The 25197-nt window shown below is 33.3% G+C and overlaps 2 protein-coding genes across 3 annotated transcripts; one reads left to right on the plus strand and one right to left on the minus strand.

Moving 5' to 3' along the window:
* Positions 1-5162: 5162 nt before the first annotated feature.
* On the minus strand, positions 5163-6344 carry LOC131597659 (uncharacterized). Its single transcript, XM_058870343.1, has one exon. It carries the CDS (start codon positions 6342-6344, stop codon positions 5163-5165), a length of 1182 nt encoding a protein of 393 aa, XP_058726326.1.
* Positions 6345-21641: 15297 nt separating this feature from the next.
* On the plus strand, positions 21642-22792 carry LOC131599476 (uncharacterized). 2 transcript variants are annotated; one of them, XM_058871816.1, is made up of 3 exons: positions 21642-21754; positions 22279-22331; positions 22414-22792. In XM_058871816.1, the coding sequence occupies exons 2-3, from the start codon at positions 22298-22300 to the stop codon at positions 22701-22703; spliced, it is 324 nt and encodes a 107-aa protein (XP_058727799.1). In that variant the 5' UTR covers positions 21642-21754; positions 22279-22297; the 3' UTR covers positions 22704-22792. The 2 variants fall into 2 exon arrangements, with proteins under 2 accessions (XP_058727799.1, XP_058727798.1); XM_058871815.1 differs by lacking the exon at positions 21642-21754 and having other exon boundaries at positions 21779-22331.
* Positions 22793-25197: the final 2405 nt, after the last annotated feature.

The following is a 25197-nucleotide window of genomic DNA, read 5'->3' on the forward strand; positions in this document are numbered from 1 at the left end:
GCTTGATAACCAAGTTTTTAGGATGGATTGCAAGATAATGAAATCTTGGAACTTAAGAAGCATGAAAAAGTTCTCTATGATGGATTTCAACTACATAAAAACATTTTCCAATAGTTGGAACCTATATCTCCTTTAGAAGTTTGACGTGTTCAATCCATATAACATTTTTCAAATGTTTGAAATAGATAACTCCTTACAACAAAGATTTATTCTCCAAGAATCTGAATTTGTTGTAATATTGTGTTTTAGTTTTCTGTGTAAACAATGTAATGTAAAAAAATACCTCTATTTTTTAAATAACTGAGGAGATAATTTATCTTTACAATTGAGGATATTATCACCGCCCTTAAGCAAATCTTTGCCGTCTATTTCATGACTATCAACACTCAAGACACTACCATTAGTGATCCAGGTGAAACATAAAAAATTTCTATTATAAAAGAATTTTGAATATAAAAAATTAATAATAAAACATCACGAAGCACTTGAAACTATCTACATCCTCCACTTTAAGATTTGCAAGAGCATTTGCAATGAATAGTTCTCCATGATAGATTGCAAGAGTAGAAAAATATTTAGGTTTAAGGTTTGTGTTCTTAAATATTTATTTTAGCAGAAAATCATTTACTTATCTAACTTTTTTTTTATTTCAGAAACAAATGGAAGGAAAAACAATAGAAGATCCAACTTATAAATTTTATGGAAAAACTAACTTTTATTTTATTATTTTATGTAAACAATATTTGTTATTCCCTCAGGTGTTTTTTTTTCATAAGCAAGGAATTATATATATAGAGAACTAGGGGTTCTCAACCCGTTTACAACGATCAACGGGATACCCCAGCAAAAGGAAAATTAAAAACCAATTACCCTTACAAAAGGAACAACAAAGGGTCCTTACAAAAATCGTAAAAATTGTAATTGGAATTAGTAATATTCCCGCAAAAAGACCATCTCCACACCGTAAGCTTTATATTTCATACAATATTGTTTACGCTCCAACCATCATTCCGGAAGCACACTCCGTTTCTAGCTAACCAAAGACACCAAGTAACCGCTAACCAAACCACCCCCAATTTACACCTCTTAACTTTCTTGAATTTAAAGAATGAGTGCCACTCCATAAAACTAGGTAAACACTCTTCCTCCACCCTATCTCCTATACCAACCCAAAAAGCTATTTCATTCCAAATCCTTTTTACCACCCAACAAACAAAAAATGTATGCCTACACTTTTCTAGATCCACACCACAAAAATAACAAAATAAATTATCTAAGGGAAGAGAGATACCTCTAATCAACATCAAATCCTTAGTAGGAAGCCTATTGTGAAAAAGTCTCCATCCGAATGCTTTGATTTTGTAAGGCACCTCCAAATTCCACAATAACCCAAAGGCTTCGAAACTTTTGATAGAAGGACCAAAAGGAGTGAATCTCTTCAAAAGGTAAGAATAACAAGACGCCACCGAAAAATCAATGTCCTCATTGTTGCACCACACCACTCCGTCTCTCCCCTCATTCCTCACTTCCAAGACATCCAAAACATTCCTCAAAACCACCATGCCATCCGAATGGGTATCCCCCTCCAAACCGAAATATCCCCATATCCACCCTTCAATACTCCATCCGCCCATCGCTTCCACAGAAGCATTCTTCAATTTAGACGCTTCAAAAAGGGCCGGAAAAAGAACTTTCAAGGGAGATCCTCCCAACCACTTAGCATACCAAAAAGGAGTATTAAAGTCGTTGTTAACGGAAAAAATACTACATTCAACAATCGGGTCACGGAAAGAACCATTAGAAATATTAACAAGGTCCCTCCACCAAAAAGAACAACGCGAGGTAGGAGACGACCCCTTATCCCCACTCATCATCTTGTAAGAAAGATCACCATAACGAGATTTCAATATAGAAATCCAAAGCGAATTGGTGCCTTGAAGAATCTTCCATCTCCATTTGTAAAGAAGAGCCAAATTAAACAAAGTAATATTTTTAACGCCCAACCCCCCTTGTCAAAAGAAAGATTGACATCCCTCCATTTCACCCAATGGATCTTCCTCTTATTCTCCACTCCCCCCATAGGAAATTACTTTGAATGGTGGTAAGCTTTTTTAACACGTTCGAAGGCACTTTGTAAAAGGACATAGTGAAAATAGATAAAGAACTAAGAACGGGTTTAAGAAGAGTGATTCTACATTCCAAATTAAGAAACCGTTTTGTCCACCCCTCCAAGTGAATCTTCATCTTCATCACAAATGGATTCCAAGTATTTTCCTTCCTTGGATTAAAGCCAATAGGAATGCCGAGGAAATAGAAACTGCTATCTTCCAATTTGCAAGAGAGAACATGAGAAGCCGCTTCCAAGAAATGAGTATTAGAATTAATCCCAATAAGCTTGGTTTTTTGGTAATTAATTCTGAGACCCTACACCACTTCAAAAGCACGAAGAACCACCTTAATCTCCCGAATTTGCTTCCAACTACCTTTGCCCACAAGAAGGGTATCATCCGCAAATTGTAGAATATCCACCCCACACGATCTTTTAAAATCAAACCTTTGGAAATCCCCATCTTCGATAAAACTTTTAACCAATCCCGATAAACCTTAGGCCACCAAAACAAAAAGAAAAGGAGAGAGAGGATCGCCTTGCCTCAAACCCCTTGAAACCAAAAACTCCTTAATAGGACTCCCATTGACTAGAATCGACATATTGCTATTAAACACCAATATCTCCATCCACTTTAACCACCTTTGACCAAAACCCATCTATTTCATCATGTACCTCAAAAAGTTCCAACTAACTTTGTCATATGCTTTCTCAAAGTCTACCTTAAAAAGAATCCAATTACTACCTTTTTTTCTAGCACAATCGACCACTTCATTCGCCACCAAAACACCGTCTAGCAATTGCCTACCGGGAACGAAAGCACTTTGACAATTAGAAATGATCGAAGACAACACCTTTTTCAATCTTCCCGCCAAAAGCTTATAAACAACTTTATACATGCTACCAACCAAACAAATGGGTCGATAATCACCTAAGGAAACCGGTTTGGATTTCTTCGGAATCAAAGTCAAAAAAGAAGAGGTGATCACTTTCGAAATAGAGTTCCCATCAAAGAAGAACTCGAAATAGCTAATCAAGTCATCTTTAATGAAAGACCAACATTTCTTTATGAAAATAAAGGAATAACCATCGGACCCGGACTTTTGTCTCCCCCACACTCCCACGCCGCCTCTTTAATTTCGGCCTCTAAGAAAAGCTTCTCAAGATCCGCCGCTTCCAAAAAGTTGATAGAATTAAACGGGATACCATCCAAAACCGGCTGAGTCACTTCCGTTTCTAAAAATTTGTTCTCGAAAAAATTAAACACCGCCTCTTTTACACCTTCTACCGAATCCACCAAGCCCTCCGGAGTAATAAATAGACCTAAATGATTTATCCTTCTCCTATGTTTCATCACCTTGTGAAAAAAACCTCTATTTAAATCTCCCTCCTTAATCCACTTCACTCTAGATTTTTGAAGGAGCATATTCTCTTTTATCTTCAAATACCTCAAAAACTTAGCACTAGATTCCTTCCTAAAAGCAAAATTATCATCAAAAGAAGCAACGTTATCGGAGACTAACCTTTCATCGGCAATATTCATATCCCGGAATCCACCTTCCATTTCCAACTCTATCTTCCCAAAAACCTCTTTGTTCCATCTTTTAAGTTTATCTTTTAATAAGCGGAGCTTTTCCTTTAGAATAAAATCGCCTCTACCTTCCACCTTCAAACATTTCCATTCTTTCTCCACAAAAGGAAGGAACGAATTAAACGAAAACCACTCATTATTAAATCTAAAAGGTTTTGGTCCCTAATCCAAGTTATTCATCATTAACCAAATCGGGCAATGGTCCGAGATGTCTCTATCACCTATGAGTTGACCAACCACACCCCCAATCCGAAACAATACTACTAGAAACAAGGAAACGATCTAAGCGACTCATAGATTTTCCATCACCACTAAACCAAGAAAACTTTTTACCTTTACACGGAACATCCACCAAAAGGCTTTTATCGATGAAATCCGAAAAGAGCTCCCCTTTATAATGGTTCGCTACCGCCGTCCTTCCTTTCCTTTCTCTAGAGTTTTTTGTAGCATTAAAGTCCCCTTCCATTATCCAATCGCCGTCTTTGAAAGATTCTTTCAAATCTAAAAGCTCCTTCCACAACTCCTTCTTCTTACTCATTAAACAAGAAGAATAAATGTTTACAATGTAAAAAATCTTATTCTTCCAATCCACTTTATTGCCCAAGTACCCATCTCCTTTAAAACAACTCAACACCTCCACCTTGTTACTATTCCATAGAGTGATCAAACCTCCCGACCTCCCCAAAGAATTAGAATAGGAAAAACCAACCTCCGTATTGTACCAAAAACTCTTCACCAAGCTATCCTCCATGTTAGTGATCTTGGTTTCTTGGATCAAGAACATATCCGCCTTATATTTTTTAATAATAGTACTAATTCTCTTCCTCTTAAGAGAATTGACACCCCCTCTAATGTTCAAGGAACCGATAATCATGGTTCACCTTTTGAAAGCTCCTTTCGTCCTTACCGGCTCTCACCACTACCCTCTTCGTAGCCACGACTCAAAATAAGTTTCTTTCCACATCCCTCCACATCAACCACCCCCATGGCCGCCATATCATCCCACAAATCCCCACCGAAATTATTATTCAAAAGCTTCCATTGACGCCCATTATTTCTAACAATGTCAGACTCCTCAAAGTGATCTCCATAAATAGTCGTACCCTGGGACCCTTCTAAATTCCCCGCCACTGTTGTAGAATTTAACACTACTGTTCCATTTTGACCCCCACTGTGAACACAAAACTGAGCCATACCTTTATGCCCGTTGTTCTGCTTATTTGACGACTTGCCACCCTTATAGCACAACTTCTTCCTCCCACCTTTAAAGAATTTACCCCATTCATTAATAGACTTCTTCCTTAATACCTTTGTGCCTCTTCTCTTGACCAACACTGGTTAAGGATCTTCTAAAGAACATTTGACCACTGAACACGTTAAGGCAGAAGCACCACCTAGAGCAAACCCAAGAGAGTTAACCGCTTCCAGATTCAAGATGTTTCCATCTCGAAAACGAGACACAACCTAATCGAAGCTTCCAAACTCAGTATCCTTCCCATCGGCAGGGCTATTAGCAACCGGAATCGAAGATGAGACTTGACTATCCACCGTTCCTCCCTTAATTTTAACTTCTGGATCACAGAGCTGAACACCTCCACCATTGTTCAAACTACCCTTCGAAGAAAACTGTTGAATGGAGTCGTTTGAGATTTGTGTAACAAGATCCTCATCTTCAGCACCATTACCATCCTGCCATATTCTATCGGTTTCTGCAGATGAAGAATCAGAATCCACGATACCCGACGGCTCAATACTACTACGAAACAGCCCTAGAGCATCCTCTCGAACCACCAATTTGAACAACTTACCATTGATGTTAACATGGAAAAATTCAGGGATTAATAGATCAAAGTTAATCTTTACCATTATCCTTGCTACATCAAAAACATCACCTTTCGCAGTTCTCTCGTCCACGCATATGAACTTCCCCCACACCTCCGCTAAAGCCACAAAGAAATTAGACTTCCATACATGAGCAGGAATACCAAAAATTCTCAGCCAAACGTCCCTACTCTCTCCAATCATTCCCTCCTCCCACTTCTTAATATCGGAGAACCAACTTTTCCACCATGATTCACCTTCTGCGATCAAATCTTCGATAAAAGCCGCCTCCCTATCCTCCAACAAACAGACATCCCCTCCCAACGAAGTGACCCTCATAACATAAACACCCTCCATCTCCAAGTAGGATTGTAAATTGTAAGCTGACCTTGGGATTAGGACTCTCCCAACATAAGCTTTCAGGAACCTCTTCTTGTCTTCATCCTCAGACTTGAAACACAAAGAAGAGGACAGATCCCCAGGAACAACTGATATACCCAAACCTCCCCCAACCACCTCCGCAAAAGATCTGTGACCCCTCCTGGAAGCCTGACCATCTCTGCGACTCCTCACCTCCGCCTCCTTAACCCCTTTTGCATCCCCTCCGTCGCCTCGCTGGGTTGTGAACCCCGAAACACCACCTAACGACCCCCTTTGGAAACGAGGAAGATTGGCGTGAATCTTCCTCTCTGCTATCATTATGTTGTCGAGCTTGACCGCGAACAACCTACCATCTTCCATGTCAATGAATCGCGCAAACTGAAACGTTTTCCCCTGTTGTTCCTCCTCGGAGAGATCGAAACTTCTACAGCTTTCCCTACGCATCCAAACAACTCGAACAAATCCTTCGCACTTGTGTAATCTGGGAATTCCGAAACATAGAAAGAAACTAACTCTGCACCAGGCGACGATTGATTGTGATTACGCCCCCCCCCCCCCCCAAAAGGAAAAGTGTCCCAGTTTGTGCTCCATCTCCTCTGATTACGACAGCCAGAGACAATAGTCCACCCATCGTTTCCCCTAGAATACCGGTTGTCACTCATCAGCTAAGATGCAAACCCTAACCCCTTTTAGAGAGAGGTTAGAGCTCCATGTTTAGAGAGAGGTTAGAGATTGTGACTCTTGTCCTCGGGTGGCTTGTCTTTATTATGGCTGCTAGATATTTGAAGGTATATCTCTGCATCTTTATTACATATTCGATTTAGTAAGATAATTTTATATTAGTGGCTTATGTTATCCCCTCGGGTGGGTTGTTTTTTTGTGCACTCTAGAGCATATCCCAGTTTTTAGGCATTAATTGTGACTGAACTAGAATCTTCATGAACATGTAGAACTGAGTTTTACTATTATGCACAATAAGTAGCAGAGTTATAAGAATATAACAAAATTTTGAGCAGAATGTTGATTACTATGAAAAGTCAGCTTATTTTTTATCAAAGTGAAAAGGTGTGCACCTGTGCAGATTTTTTTACTTTAGTAACTTAGTAGTAATGTGTATTATCTTAAGAGGAGTGCTATGCTTACACCCATTTTCTTACACCTATACTTACACCCTATAAAATACTACAATTACATGTGTCTAATTGTATTTAAAAAATTGAAGAAAAAAAAATTAAAGCAAATAAAAAAACTAAACCGTATAAAGATACGGTGTAGTTGTCAAATTTGGTGTACACATATCATTCTTGTTATCTTAAGAAAAGTTTAGCACGTTTATTTCTACGTGTATTAAACTTTTCTTTATCCATGCAAGCTCTTGAAATTTCGCACCCGGTCAACTCTTAAAAAAGTGCATAACCACTATATTCCTAGCACCATTTAATTTCTTTCATAAGCATACTCTTCTACATTTTGCATCCCTTTTACTAACTCTCATGGAATCTATTTCAGACACTAAATAGCCGAGGACTTGTAGTTCAGGTATGTTTCTAATATTTGTGTGTGTATAAGCATTATACTTCATGAAAACTATGTTAAAAAATTAAAATCTTGTAAATTTATTATAACATGCTTCTAAATTTCTAAAAGCATGTTAGGCTTTTCTTCTGTGTGTTACAAGTGATAAATAATTTTAAACTCTATGATAAATAAGCAATTCATGAATCCTTATCAAACACAAACAAAAGTGATAAAATAATTTTAAAGTGACTTATTATATGTTTCACTCATACAAGTTTAAAAGATGTTGAAATAAAAGGGTATTTAATATCACAATGCTGCCATGATGGTGCGTGTTTGTGATTTTTAGATCAGTTCATATAGATGAGAAAAACTACGAGTAGCCATATCAATTCAAGGTGGTTGTTAAAGCAAAATCGTTGGTAACCTTAGTGCATAGACTGAAAACCAAGTTTGACATTGAAATTGTAGGAATGACACGTGTCCCTTAAGTACCTTGAACGCATTGGTGACGTCACATTAAGTTGAATTTCTTTATAAATTTTATTCACATCTTTTTCTTTTTTTTTTTTAATATAGTTTTTCCATGTTAACAATATGAAAATTTCTTTGCCAACCTCCCAACCTTCTAGTTAACCTCTGGTGAAAAACCCAAACTACCCCTGACTTCGGAAATGAACTTCCGAACTGCATGAAAAAGGTGTTTTCGGAAGTTCATCTCCGAAAGCGCCTTTTTTTTAAAAAAAATTGTCTTATTTCGGAAGTTCATTTCCGAAAACACCATTTCGGAAATGAACTTCCGAAATAATGCGCGTTCTGCAGATTAAGCAGAACACTCCCCCTCCCCCATTCATTTACCCTAATCCAACATCAAACAACACCAAAGGCGAAATTTTGTTAAAAGACTTCCAAGGCAACATCAAAGGCTCCAACAAGCTTCCTATACTACATTAAAAAGCACTCCAACCTCTTCAATCGGTAAGCATTTTGAGTTTTAGATCTATGCTTAAAATTGATATTAGGGTGTTTACAAATAGGAAAATATGTATAAGGTTAGGTTGGTACTGGTATTTAGGATGTTTAGAATGTGTAGACATAGGTTTAAAGTTTGATTTTGGGGTCTGCCATTGTAGGTTGCAGAAAAGCTCTGCGCAGGGGTGTTTCGGAAGTTCATTTCCGAAAACACCTCCATCCCAGTTTCGGAAATGAACTTCCGAACTGTATCAGAAGTGCATTTTTTTTTGTTTTTTCAGTTGTCTCGCATATTAATCGATTGTTTTGTTTACAGGAATATGTCAGGCAACCAGCCAGCACGCATCAGACAGGGCAGGGAGTCCCAGACTGCGTCGGCTAGACGCGAGCGGGCGGCGGCGCAGCTGGCGTCGACACAGGGACGGGGGCGGGGCCGGGGACCCCGTGTGCGCGTTCCACAGGACTTGGTGGAGAGTTCATCTCCTTCAGGCTATAGGAGTAGGCTGGCTCGGGTATCTTCTTCCCGCCAGCGAGAGGAGGAGGATGATGATGAGGAGGAAGAGGTCATACCGGATGTTGACCATCCAGTCGGGGAGGAGGAGGAGCAGGAGGTGGATAGCTATCCGGGAGGGCCTTTTGACACTTCCCTGCTGATTCACTACCAGGATCACGTCGCTCGGCGGATCTGGGAGGGAGAGGTATTTTTTTTAACTTAGCCGTTTATTTGTCACCATTTTTTATAATTTTACCGTTTATTTCTCGCTTATTTGTTTTTTTTTGTAACAGGAGAGAGAGCCATTGAAAATGGTGAACCACTCCAGGAAGATTTTCGGTCTGTTTAAACCAGCAGCTCAGTGGTTTAACGACCATGTGCGAGGTTCAGGGCTTAGCGGGCTCTGCATGACCGGGTACACCACCATCAGCACCGGCATGCAGGGGGCATTTGTGGAGCGCTGGCACAAGGAGACGTCTTCTTTCCACTTGCCGGTGGGGGAGTTGACGATCACCTTGCATGACGTCCAGTGTCTTCTCCACCTGCCTATTAGGGGGCCGCTGTTGGACCACTCCCGGATCTAGAGGGTCGAGGCCATCGAGTGGATGACGCTCTATCTGGGCATGGAGGAGGAGGTTGCTCACTATGAGTGCGTCACGACATCTGGGCCTCACATCCGGTTCACCACACTGAGCGCTTATTTTGAGCACCACCTGGGCGCGGCGGCCGATGCCGGGCAGGAGGGTGACGAGCTATTCACACAGTACCACCGCGGCTGCGCTCTCCGGTGCTGGTACATGCATGTGGTAGGCGCTGCATGCTTTGTGGACAAGAGTGCCAGGTACGTCGACGTGGCCTACCTCCGCTATTTCATGGACCTGGATACCGTTCACCAGTGGAACTGGGGGTCAGCTACTCTGGCATATCTCTACCAGAAGCTGAATGAGGCCTCCAACTGGAGGACGAGGCAGTTGGTCGGATCCTGCACACTGCTTACGGTACGTTTTATTTTAGTACATTATCGTATTTATTTATTTATATATGTTTCGTATTTAATTTTAATACATTATCTTGTTTCTGTTTCAGAGCTGGATCATCTCCTACTTCTCCCGCATCCACGGCTTTCACATCGATCCTGCGTACGTGGACGCCATGCCCAGGGCCGCCAGATACGCTCTCCAGAGGGGGAACGATGCGGTGGGACCATACCGTCTGTACTTGGACCGCACGATGCACGACGACGTCACCTGGAGGCCGTTCGTCGACTACGCTCAGATTGTCCCCTTTGACGGCATTGCTCTATATTCAGGCTGGTTAGCATGCGGGACCGGCATCATGGTTCGATATCTCCCTGAGCGGTGCATGCGTCAGTTCGGATTCGTGCAGCGGATACCCAGGTCACCCTTTGAGGCTGCTCCCGACACTGTGACCCGAGTGCAGCTCACTGCCATATGGGCGGAGTGGCAGCAGCATGTGGTACCGCAGGAGTACCGTCTCACTCGGGTCACACAGGACTGGCACAGTGAGGAGGGGTACGTCACATGGTTCTACCGGGTGTCACATCCTCTTCTGAGACCCGACATTCCCGTCGCTCCTAGGCCAACACACGAGGAGATCCTGGAGAACCAGCAGGCCGAGGATGATCACGCCATTGATCTCATGCCGATCTGCCAGCGGATATCGATGCTTGGGCGGGACGCGTTGGATCGAGGTATCGTGGAGTGGGGCGGTCCAGAGGCAGTCGCCGTGATGGAGATGATCGTCACTGATGCGGACCGTGCGGCGACATACAGGCGGCAGAGGAGGTCTCAGGGGGAGAGGTTTAGGCACACCCAGTAGTGGTCGGGTTTATATATTTTTTGTTATCGGATTGTATCTTTAGCACACTATTTTTATTTTTTTCGGTTTGTATATATTATTTTCATCGGATTAGTATTTTTTTTTTGTTTATTTATCATATTAGTGTTTTCAGTCTATCTATTGTTTATTTTATTTGCCGGTAACGTTTAATTAAAATGCGGTTGCGTTTAAGAAAAAACATAAAAAAAAACACAGTTTCTGCATAATTCGGAAATGAACTTCCGAATTCACCCCCCATGAGGTGTTTTCGGATGTTCATCTCCGAACGCACCCCCCATGAGGTGTTTTCGGAGATGAACTTCCGAATCAAGGAAATTTTTTAAAAAAAAAAGCGCTTCGGAAGTTCATTTCCGAAGCTGTTTACGGTGATTTCCGGTAAACAACCGCTAGTCTTCCAAACTATAATAAATATGATTTGGTTACTTGCAGGATCGACTAGATTGATCCTAGGACACATAGTCAAGAAGATTGTCATCAATGTTTGTTCTGACCATATTCATTATTTGTCTTCTTCAATAAGCGTTGTTCGATTAACAGAACAAATAGTCTCGACAATCACTTTGTTATATATAAATATGACTTCATCGAAGTGACATGACATAAAAATTAAAAGGACAATTGAAACGTAAAGAATCTTAAACTGCAGAAATATAAAAGACTTTGAAAGTAAATAGCGTGAAAGTAATTCGGAAGTAAATGACGTTAAAGTAAAGATGCAGAAACGTAAATGGCAAGAAATAAACGAAATGCAGTAATTCTGAAAGATAAAAACAAAAAGATAATACACATGTATTAAAATGGTGGTGTCATACGTACATTTTCTCAGCGAACTCTTTCTCTTAACGCTTGATACTTGAGTAAATATGTGAGTGATTTGTACAAAATGAACACACAGAATCCTAACACTAAGACTCCTATTTATACTAGTTTCGACCTTAACGGTCCTACACTAATCTGCTGCCACGTTTCTCATCAGAACTTCCAGCGAAGCCATCTGTTGTTGAACGGTTACGAAACCGTCTTCGAATTTCAAATCTTCCCGCCTGAGTCCATCTTCGACGCGTGGCAGTGTATTGAACAAACACTACTAAAAAACACGCTAAGTAGTAATACTTAAATACATATTCTATGAATTTTGTCTAAGTCCCGAAGACATATGCTTTCATTAATCTTTCAGCGTTCACTTATCTTCATCGAACTTAGAAGTATTTATTTTTCCGAAGCATGACCATCAGTAGCCATTTTTAAGGGATGGCCATCAGTAACCATCTTTCCTTCGATTCTCAACTCCTTCGAAGGATAAACAACATAAAACGAAATCTTCAGCTAACAGAAGCAGGGGTAGTTTGGGAATTTCGCTGGGGGTGACCCCCCATAGGGAGGTGGGTAAAGAAATGTTCTAACAATATTTGTACATTTTCGTATAGCCAGTCAATGAGTTTCCAAATTTTTCATTAGGTGATAATTCAATTCCTTCTGTGGACCATGAACCAACTCTATTCTTTTGGAGGAAGAGTATGAAATAATGATTGGTGTAAAACGATTATGTCATCTCTTAGGTCAACCCAGATGTCCTATAATGATTGTATGTTTTTTTTTATAAGCGAAAATGGATTAAAAAGCACTAGGGGTGCTTAACCCAAAGAAACAAAATACAAAACATAGAATAGAGTTACCGACCTAACCCACCACTTTACACAAAGCAAGCTCTCGGGTCTCGGAACCAATCCTCCCTCGAGCCCCATCCAATCCCAAGATAAAGATTTCAATAAAAATAAACCATCAAAAGAGTCTAAAACTAAGCCATTAAAGATAACATCATTCCTACATTTCCAAATAATCCAACAAAAAAGTAAGCCGAAGAACCATCTAAAATCTACACCATACTCTTCTTCAAAGTGATGATCCAACCAACACAAACGGGCTAAAAGCGAATCGGCTAAAGAATCATCATGCAAATTTAACTAAAGAAGCAATTTATTCCACCAAAAATTTGAAAAAGGGCATCCAAAGAAAAAATGATTTACCTCTTCCTCAAAATGTAAACAAAGCGGGCAAACCATATCATTTGCATTAACCAAAATCCCACGTTTTGCTAACTCAACCTTTGTAGGAAGCCTATCCCAAATCAACCTCCAACCAAAAATTAAAATTCTACACGGCACTTTAGTCTTCCAAAGACAATCAAAGGCCACCCTTAAAGTCGAATCCGGCGGGAGAAGCAAAGGCTCATTCAAAGAAATAGAATCATAAGCATTACTAACGGTGAAACCGGAGGATTGACGCCATCACTTGAAACCATCTTCTTCCATCCTATGGGGCTGAACCGGCATAAGAAGATTTATGAGATTCTCCAATTGCGCATCAACCATCCGATTCAAAGGACGCCTCCAAGACAAGAAATTCCACCGCCACAAATCTCCGATCCACCTACCCATGGCCGCCACTTTACAATGCGGGTTATCTACCAATTGAAAAGCATCCGGAAATAAAACACGCAAAGGAGTGTTGCCAATCCAAACATCGAACCAAAACTCCACAAAAGTCCCCGAACCGAGCTTTAGAGCCATGGAATTAAAAAACCAATTCGTCGAAGAGGAAGAAGAATCCACCCCTAAAGCACAAAGGTCCTTCCACCAAAGAGAGACTTTGCTTCTAGAATGAAAGGATGGAGTTCGAAGCATAGCTCTTTTTATATCACCATACCTGCTAAAAAAAAAGTTAGTCCAAAAAAAGTTGCCACCATTCAAGATCCTCCATTTCCACTTGGCAAGAAGCGCCAAATTGAATCTACCGCAATACTTATTAATAGTGTATTTTGTATGTTTAAATACACTATTAGAGTTTGACTGGATGTCTCGACATACTATAAGACATTTGGGTTTGCTGCACCAGAATTTCAATTAATTGTTGTTATAGGCTCAAATTTTGTCCAACCCCTAAAATTACTGTTGGTAAAAGATATTGGGACGAAAAAGTGTCGTTGGTATAGAAAATCATAGTTGACGGAAGTAAACGTCCGTTGGTATAGGATTTTTGACTTTTATCAACGGTTTTTGGACTTTTACCAATGGATTTTTGTCGTTGGTAAATGTCAATTTTCTTGTAGTGAATGTAATATTTTTGGTAAACATTGTAGTTTGTAAACAAATTATTTTATTAATTTTCTGTGTAAACAATCTACCGAACTTTAATTAAAAAAACAATATAACTTATCTCTCGATTTTATTGATAAATCGAGATATATGAGGCGCTAATTTTGAAAATAATAAAAATGTAGATGACGAGGTTCGAAACCATGCGCAAATAAATTTACTCATTATTTTAAAAATCGAGGTTTGAAGTTGTTACTTTTATGATGTCCTTCGCTTCTTTAGCCGAGGTATAATACATTTTGCGTTCAAAGTTAAAATTGATTTTTATAATAATGCTCCCAAGACCTATTATAATAACCCAATTTTACTCTTTACCCATAGATTAATCTAATTCGTACTTTTCTTTTTGAAAAGTCAATGCAAAAAGTCAACGGTTCTTTTTTAGTTTTTCTAAAAAAGAATCATTAATTCTTCACTTAAGTGCATCATTGTATTTTTTATTTTTCAAATATAAAAAGGTGAAAATTCAATTTTTTTATTAAATTCGACCTCACTTAAATCCATGATTTCTAATTTAAATTATTGAGTAATTTAGTCATTTTGATTCAATGGTGAAATTAATTTTGATATTTTGTCTTCAAAAATTAATTTAGTTTTCAAATTGACCATGTTTAAATTTAATTGAGTTTCTAACAAACAAAAAGAATCAATTTAAAATTTAATTTGGTTAGCCATATTCAAGAGTTATTATTGAAAGCCCATTTTCAAGATTCAAGTATTTATTTGAACCGTTTCAAGCCAATTGATTAAGCCATAAGCCAAATTGCATCTTGGGAGACCACATATATATGCATACAACACGATTTCTCTCAAATTTTCAACTTCCCCCATTTCAAAAGCCATGTTCAACCTTCAAAGGTCTTAGCAGCAAATCCAACTGAAGCAACAACAACAATTTTGCATCGGCAAGAAACGATAGGAGTAGAAGGGAAGAGAAGACCCAGACGAAGAGAGGAGAATCGAATTTCAAGCATACCTGAGTTAAAGCTCTCGCCGACGTCGGAACTCTCGGACTACCTCGTCCGACCATGTGAGAAACTTCTTCTCTTTTGCAATATTTTTATATCAATATTTCTTTTAATTTTTTTATTAATTCAAATGACAAAATTAACACTTATTTGTAAGAAATAATTGGAGGGAGGCGGACCAACATTTGTTTCATGCCTTCTCTTCTCTCATGTGCTGGTTTGATTAATCCAACAGTTAAAAGACATAAAAGAGAAAGAAAAAAAAAAAAGGACACCATTTATAGAGAAGAGAGAGAAAAATTATTAATTTTAATTTTCTTTTATTTTTTTCATATCCTATATAACTTAAAACAAAATAACGATCATCAATTTTTATTTTCTGTTATTAATCAAATGTTTTAATACTAAATATATTATGACTATTCTTATTTTTAATTATAAAATATATAATAGTAAATTATCTAATTTATTATAACAAACAATTTTTTTCATTGTGTGGTTCAATAATTTTTTTTTAATTAATGACTCTTTCAAATACAAGAACGTTAAAAATTTAAATGTGATATATAAAAAGTTTTATTTTTCCATTTTCATTTTGACAATGTGAAAAAAATATTAATTTTATTATTTATCCACCAAACTGTATTCTGTACATTATAATTATATACACGAAAACTTAGATTTAATTAGTTAAATTAGTGAAAAATAGTTTTTTCATATACAAATTGTACGTTTTAAGTCCATCTTTAGGGATATAATTAAAAAAAATTAAACAATGATGTATAGTAATTTTATAATTGATTTATTATAATTATGGTTTATGTTGACAATATTATAAAATTTTAAATTTAACATTTTTTTTACTTATATACATTTGTCTTATGATACATAATTATTATTATGATTATTCTCATCTTTTAAATTATAAAAATTAACTAGTTAATTAAATATTATGGAATTATTTTAATTATAAACAAATAAAAATATATAAAAGTAATTAAAATAAAAAAGAATAGTTTACGTGAAACAAATTATCTACAAATTATAAAAGTAGATATTTTTTATTAATAATACTATTATTTAGATGCAATTAGTAGAATAAAAATCAAGATAATAAATATATGTTTCAAACGGGCACGGGTTTGTCGGCTATTATAGTTCACTCACGCATCAAAGTTTAACGGACATTTTTTATAAATTTTGTGATGTGCAATCTTGTGTCTATTTATCCGCTATTTTAGCACGCACAACTAAGAAATTATAAAATTTGGAATGTAGTGTTGTAAGGTTAAGCCAAAACATTATGTTTTTTAATTTAGAGATTTATCAACTTTTTAATGATATAGGTATATTTTCACATAATTAAAAATAAAATCAAAATTAAAAAATATGCATATTCGGATAAAGAAGTGTTTTTTCTTTTTTAATGTCTCTCTGTTTCTAATATACTAGTACTTAGACCCGTGCGAGGCACGGGTTCAATATTTTCTAAGTAAAAAATCTCATTTTAAAAACACTTATAATTTATAAATTTTACTTATAATTATATTACTATTGTATAGATAAAATGTCGTTGTTATTAATAATATACATAAAAAATGACTTAACTAATTTTTTTTGTAAATTATAAAATAATTTGGGCATTTCTAATTTATTAATAATTTATGTAAGTTTTTTAAAAAATTAACTCGTTAAATAATTGTATCAATAGTTGACTTTTTCTGTTTATAAAAATATTTGCAACTTATTTCCGTTTATAAAAATAATTGTATCATCAATTGATTTTTCCCGTTTATAAAAATATTTATAACTTATTACAGTTTATAATAATAATTGTATCAACAGTAAACTTTTTCATTTTTATAAAAATATTTGTAACTTATTTCAGTTTATATAATTGAATTAATTAATTAATATTTTAAATGTCTCCCATAAAATTAAATATGAGTATTAACAATTAAATATTAATTAAGACTATAGTATAAATCTTTAAATTATATAAAATGTTTAATAAATATGTATTGATACTGGAAAAACTTGCCGAAGAAGGAAATCAAAAGATAAAGAAACATCAAATCTATTTGGAGGACGGCGGGTCGCGCAACGTTATTATTAATAGTAAATAATTATGCTAAAGTAATGATTAAAAAATATAGATAAAAAATACACTATTAAAAATAATAAATAAAAATATGTCAGTTCGTGCTTGTGATCCAAATATGAATTAATTGTATAGTGTAGAATTATTTTATTAATTTTTAAAGGGAAATTGTGTTAATTGAATAAAATTAGATATACAAATTAAGTAGTCTCAGCCCGTATGTATTATCTATTTTAGTAGAAAAAATAAATTAAATAATAAAAAATGTATAAAATAGATCTTTTATTTAATATATATAATAAAATAAACTGAATAAAAAGAATGACAAATTTGTGTTTTTCATAAGAAAGTTGTGTTTTTCATACATCATAATTGTCTCATGTCTAAATTTAATATTTATAGCAATTTTTAGTATAAATACAATTTGCATAGGTATATAATTATGTGTAATTTCAATGTACATATTTCTAATACTAAATTTAAATATATCAAATATTAAATTGTATTTAGTTATAAACTAAAACCCGTTTTAATATGAATCTATTCAATAATAATATATAATATTATATGTTTTATGTAATAAAATTATATCATCTCATTCACTAAAACAAAAACAAAAATGTCAAACTACATTCGTCTCTAAAATAATTTACTAACACAAATGAAAAATGACTCTATGATATTTGAAGATAAAAATTTGAATATAATAAAATATATCAAATTAATTTATTGATCTTTATTAAATATAGTAAGATTAAGAGAATATAAATTGTCCAAATTTTACCATATCAAATTTATAGTAATAAATTTGTGTATTAATAAAATATTTTAAAATTTTTTAGAATAATTATTAACATTTTTTTTAAAAAATACAAACTTTTTTGATAAACTAATATTTTAATATAATTTGTCACACTTTAATAGTGTTTGTAATTATAGTTAATATATTACATATATTTTTTATAAAAAAATATCACAAATAAATAAAGTTTATAGATACAAATTATTATATATTATTTTATACATGTTTTAATAAGATAAAATTTACTTTAGATGCAAAGTAAACTTTATGTTAAACAAATTTCTAATTCTCAAAATAATATTAAATTTAACTAATTGTTTAATTATTGCTCTAAATTTATACCTTGGTTATAGGTATAAAATAATAAATATGTCAGTCAAACTAAGTTTCTATGTAATGGTCAATAGAAAAAAAAAACTTTGAATATAAAGAAAAGGATAATATTGAAATAAACGAAGTAAAAAGATAAGATACAAAGATCTATTTCAATTTAATACAAAGTAAATAATTTTTTTTTACAGTTGTTATGACACACAAAAAATGATAAAAAATTATTGTTTAATTAGACTTTTTGGAACATGATAAAAATAAAAATAAATATTAATAATAAACATTAATAATAATTATAATTAATAATAATAATTATAATAATAATCAAAATTTTAATACTAAAATTAGTATAAAAATTGAAATGATAAATGTAATAAGAAGGAGGTATATCTACATGGTAACGACAATAAAGCTAAGGATGAATTATTGTGGATTTTAAATATAATAGTAATAATGAAATACATTAATGGAATACATGTATTAAAAAATAAAATAAAATTTTGTTATACATGTATTAAAAACATCATCAATCTTCATCTTCAAGCCTCAAAGTAACTGAACATTCCTATCAGTAATGTTATGGAACCCATCATTAATCGAACTGTCATCTCCTCTCAGCTTCTTCACGGTTCACACACACAAAATCAAACATTTTCAAATCTGAAAAATTTTAACATATCAAAAAGTTATCTCCCGAAAAAATCAAACATTTTCAAATCTCAAAAAGCAACCAATGATGTGGAACTTAACAAACATCATATACTTATAACAACAACCTTTAATATCCTTATCCCTTACCGAAGTCAAATTTTTTAGACATGATTCAGACAATTAATATCTACTAACAATTAGCCAACCAAATGCCCAACCAAAACCTTTTCAATTTCATCCAATTGCGATACCACCTAACAAACTCTGGTCAACAACGAAGACACCACCGCAAATTCTAGTCAACAAAGAAGACACAATTAATCTCCCAGGTTCCACTCAAACTGTAACGAAAATCAAATCATGGCAAAGAAAAAGAAAACAAACCGATAAAGAATGTTGCAGCGCGACCACAAATCCACAGCATAACCCTTCGGCAGATCTGAAACAGAGAGACAACCTACTCAGGATTTTTAGAAAAAACTTAGCATGCTTAGATCTCTAAAACGCAGAAATAATCAAGAATCAAGTTTTACCTCTGTTATACAAAAACTTAAAAAATTTATGAACTTAAAAAAACTGTATTATAGAAATGGCTCTGAAATGGGATTAGGGTTCTCTCTAAGATTTATATAAGAATATGTTAGAATCCAAAAAATTTGTATTTTAATGTATGATGAAAATTCAAAAGCCATCAACTATTGTTTGAATCATTGAATATTTTGATTAATGTGTGAAGGAAAAATCAAAAGGCATGGAAATTGTTGGAAATGGAAATGTGAATTGATTTAGCCATAAAAGTTTATCATATTGGAAGCATTGGAACGGAGAATTGTGAAAAAAAGTTGGTTCACGCGTGAAACAATTTAATTTTTGGGAAAATAAATAATCCATAATTATTATAAAAAATCTGTAAATTAAATAGGTTGATAATTAATTATAAATAATAATATGATAAGACCAAAGTGAATATATAATAATTTTATAAAAAATTGAATTATTAAATTAACAATTATAGTAAGATTTCCTAATATAGAAATAATAAAAATAGTAAGCTCTCTATAATTGTGACACTTGTCAAAATTGCCAAAAATCTCATTTTGCTTTATTATATTGTATGATATGGGTTAGGAAAAGATGAAAAATGGATTGGGAACAAATAATTTGTAACGAAGTTCTGTTTCAATTAATGGAATCTCAATTAATGGAATATAAGTAGATTTGGAGTTAAGTCAACAATATTTTCATGAAGACTTTAATTGCTATTCAGCTTCAATTTCAAATGATTATATGTTAAAGAACCATGAGAGGGACGATGGTTATAGAAAATGAGAACCTAATTGTCATTTTGGTAGCATCACGACTCTTTTAAGATGATTATTTATAGTAAAACATGACAACATTAATATCATCAATAATTGAAAATGTGATTCGGCAGAACAAACATGGCTCTTCTTTTACTCGTTCTAATAAATAATGTTTTTTTAATTAATGATTAATTGTCATTAAGAAGATTAAAAAACCTCGCAAAGGCATGTTAATGAAAGGTATAATTAAATCACCATTAACAAATAGTATAACAATAAATCAAAAGTATGATAGAAAGTAAAAATTGAAAAGGGAATAATAAACACCTTTAAAAGTCACCATTTTTTAAATAGAATAAAAAACAAAATTGAGTAAGATTAATAAAATCAGACACAACAACGCAGATAGAAAAAAAAAACATCTATGTCATCATCTTCTCTCAATATTCTTCTACGTGTGACATTCCTATCAATCTAAAACATTCCCCACATTCAAGGAACAATAACAAACAAACAACCAGATTTTAAAATCTAAACTTAAAAATATGAAAAGATATTTACAAATTCTTTTATTGTTGTTGCTTATGCTTGCGTGCCACCATTAACCACCACGGGCTTCCTCCATTTTTTTTTTTATTCTATACAAAGTACCCCTTGTATGTTAACCATAGGCCCTGTAAACTTTAGAAACGAAAACGTAATAAATGTGTGATGGGTTGAATGTTTACAAAATGGAGAAGTGAAGCAGTTTTTGTTAATATAAACTGTAATAGCAAATCGGGAAAAACCATTATATTTAGAATTAAATTTACTTATTAGTCTGGGAATAATTGTAATATGTGAAGGGTAATTTAAGAATGAAAATAGGTTAGTCCGAATTCTCCATATATATATATATATATATATATATATATATATATATATATATATATATATATATATATATATATATATATATATATATATATATATATATATATATATATATATATATATATATATATATATATATATATATATATATATAGGATTAGTTTAAGATTTAAATTTTATTAATTAATTTAGGATTAGTTTTTTTGGTAGAGTGGGCTAATGGGCCTAGTAACTTTTTCTAATTACAACACACCCGTATTCATTTCATTGTATTTTCAATTAATTTGATCAAATTTTAATTAATTAATTTCTGCAAAAATAAATTGTCATTTCTATAGACTAATTCAAAGGATTTAATTAGACTTAATCGATTAATTAAATACTGCTTTATTATTCCTTTGTCTAATCGACTGTAAATCTATAGTTTGTTGTTTGAGATTAAATATAATTTGAATTTGTTGTTTATATTAAAGATGTGGTGATGGCATGTATGACTGTTTTTTGTTTTTTTACATAAGGTGGAAGATGAATGAAAAATGGGTTTTGTGAGGACAAACAAAAACTAACCAAATTTAAATGAACTGTCATTAATTTTTTGTGTGCCACGTGTTTCATATCCAGATTGAGGATTGAGTAACTGGACATTCTTTTAACACAATGTTTTTACTTTAAAATTCTAGAACACGTCTCTCACTTTCCATTATTAATTTAGAAGAAAACTTAGCTCTTTCTTCAAGTCTCTCTTTTTTCATTATGAGTTGAGGCATAAAAAATATTCATTTGTCTCTCAATATCCAGAAATCTTCTACATTAAAGCTTCAATATAAGTACTTGGCAATACTCTACAAACTTGTTCCTCACCATCTTTCCTATTCATGCTCTTTCTTCTTTTCTCCCAACCTCAACTTATTCTCAACTTTGATTACTTTTCATTTCAAATTTTTACTATTTTTGGGTTGATGTAGAAATTTGAGTTTGTTCATAAATATTCATTTTTTTGTTTTCGTTTGTAAAAGATTTTCTATGTTTTACAATTTTTTATTATTATTATAGATGTTACCTGCATAAACCCAACCGCTTGAACCGAAACCCGCTTGAACCGAAGAAGAAAATGGGTGAAAATGGATATGTATATTTGAACCGCGGTTTTGAACGGATTGAAGTTTTCGGTCCGAAACCCCGAACCCACCTGTTGTCCACCCTGTCTGATATCTATCAAATGCAATATATATTTCCTTCCAAAAATGAAACCAACATATTTTATTAATTCTTTTGTTTCTTCTTAGTTAATTTTAATTTTAAGACTGATGTTGTGAATTGAGATTGAATATTATGAATTTTATATTTACAGTTGCGCGCGCTACACAAAAATGAGGCAACTTCGTCAGTCATCACCACCCCAAGGTAATTTGATATACTTTTATTTGATATTTTAAAATGAATAAAAAGAGTTTCTGAAGCATTTGTTTTTTTTTTTGAATTCTAGGCGCAATTGCTCCATTTGCTGCTGCTCTTCCACCAGATAACATCTTCCCTTCAATCTACTTTGGAGATGGAAGTATCGTTAGATCAAATCCATTGCCCATCATTTTAGGTGCATTAGCGGGAGGGTTAGTTATTCTAATAGTACTGGTAATAATTCTTTGGAAGTATTTTAGTGCAGCACCACCACCAGCCACCGTTAATCAGACCGCACTAGGAGTGCCGGTTCCCGCGCCCATGGAAACATGGGTATCATACCGATTTCAGCGAAACAACGAAACCGGCCAGATCTAATTCTTTGTTAAATATTGTATTTCTTATCAATCTTGTACTTCTTATGGATGAATTTGCTAATAAAGATAAAAACATAGCTTATGTGTTTATGATTATTGGAATAGTTTACATAAATACTGATATTTATTATGTCATTAGTTATTTTCCTTAAATACTACTATTTGTTACCCATTTTCTTCTCTTCTTTAACTAAACTTGCATGACTACAAGCCATTGAAAACGTTACCCATATCGCGTTATGTATATCATATGCTTTGTCTTTTTTGGAATTGATGGATACAATGTTTTCTTACTTCTAGAATAATGGATTTCATAGATATAAGTATATAACTCACAACTTGTATCATTATATCAAAATTTCAAAAATAATTAAAAAAATAAAATAAATAGGCTTAATTGCAATTTTGAGTCCATTATTATCACATTTTTTTTTAATTTTGATCTCCACATTTTAAAATCCAGTTTATATAGTCCTCTCTTATTATATTTTTTTTAAGAATTTTAGTCTCTTCAAATTTTAGAGCATTTTTTAATAACATGTCAGTGTTAATGGTGATGTGTCAATGCCAAGCAACAAATTATTATTTTTTTCAACTCACTTAGTTTTTAAATCTCAAACACTTATTTTTAAATGTACATGATTAGTTTTTTTTTTCACATTTCAATTGTTAATCTTGATTTTATAAAAAGTTTAATTTAAAATCTGAAAAAAATAATAATTTTAAATACATTAATACCAAAAATATCATATATCGAAAATACAATCTTTCAATTACTTAATAATTAAATGAATTAAAACAACACAATTTATTCATTTTAATCACTCAATATTTTAGGATATACATAACGCGATATTCATAAAAAAAAAATTCCTCTTTTATTTGTCAGAATTTTCTTCATTCATCTCATCTTCCTTACAAACCAAAAAAAAACCTAGAAATCCAGGACAATAACAAAAGACAAAAGCTTAGTTTCCAGAGAAATTATGTAGAAATTACGTTCAACTCCATCGCCATCCATTTGATTCTCCACCTAATTCTTCTTTTTCTTCTTCCGATGTCCACATCAAATCCTTCTTTTGGGTAATAAACACAGATCCAAAAAAACTCTCTGCAAACGGAATTCCAAAGAACTGAACAAGGGTCAATATTTGGTGATGAAGAGATAGAGCATGTTTATGCTAACAAAATCTACATAGATCTGATGGTAAGATGAGAGATATAAGAGAGATCAGTTGGAAGGGAAAAATAGGTAAGAGTTGGTCTTCTTCTTCCTTTTCAATGGTTTCTTGGGGTGATTCATTTGATGGAAGTTCATCTGTTTTGGCATGGTTTGTTTGGAAATGATGAGTGTTGGTTATGATTCCGGTTGTTCCAAAGAAGATCGTAAATTTCAGGGTATTGTTAACGTGTTGTTGATGAATATGTTTTCTGGGTGTACTAATGTAATTAAAATTAAAATTTAGATTTAAAATAATGCGAATTTAATCATCTACTCTAAAAATAAGTGTTTTAGTTTTAGAAGATACATTAACCTCAATAAAAATGAAAACTAAATGAGTTGGAAAAAATAATAATTTATTGCTGATTTGGTATTGACACTTCACCATTAACACTAATTTATTGTTGATTTGGTAATGACACTTCACCATTAACACTGACATGTCATTAAAAAATGCTCTAAAATTTGAAGAGGGACTAAAATTTTCAAAAAAACATAATAAGGGGACTATTTAAACTGGATTTTAAAACGTAGGGATCACAATTAAAAAACTATGATAATAAGAAGCTAAAGTTGTAGTTAAGCCAAATAAATATTACAAATTAGAATTTGTCTCACTAATTGGGTTAAATCAGTTAGAACTTTGTTAATGAAAAAAGAAACTAGTTGTTAGGCTGCGTATTGAGTTTTCAAAATAAAAACCTAAAAAAAAAATCAAAATTATACGAGTCGTAATTCAAAACTTAAAATTTTATTATTTTTTCTTTCCAATGACTTCTTAAATAGCATTTTCCTAAATTTTATATTTGTATATTTTAATTTTTAATCTATTGAGGAAAATATTTTAAAATTATTAGCAAATCAAATTATAGAAACTTTGTTAAAAAAAATAGAAACTAAAGTTAAAATTAAAAAAAAATTACTTCTTTTTTTAGTTGTTTTGTTTAAAACTTTAAATTAAAGATTTAATGGATATGCATTGTCAGTGTAAAATAGTTTTACACTGTCATCCAATAGAAAACCAACAATATGTCATATCATTAAGAAAAATTAAAATAAAAATGTGTTGTAATTGAATGCATGGTTGTGATTGATTGACAGTATAATTTTACACTGTCAGTGCATGATCCATTTTCTCTTAAATTAATATCCGACTAGGTTGAAGTTTATTCGAGAGTGACCTAATGCATCTGCGTTGAATTTTGGGATGACATGATTAGAGTTATACTCTTTTTTTCTTGAGGTCTTTAAGATAAAACAATTATATAATTTT

The sequence above is a fragment of the Vicia villosa genome, linkage group LG4 (genome assembly GCF_029867415.1).
Source record: "Vicia villosa cultivar HV-30 ecotype Madison, WI linkage group LG4, Vvil1.0, whole genome shotgun sequence".
Classification (NCBI taxonomy): Eukaryota; Viridiplantae; Streptophyta; class Magnoliopsida; order Fabales; family Fabaceae; genus Vicia; species Vicia villosa.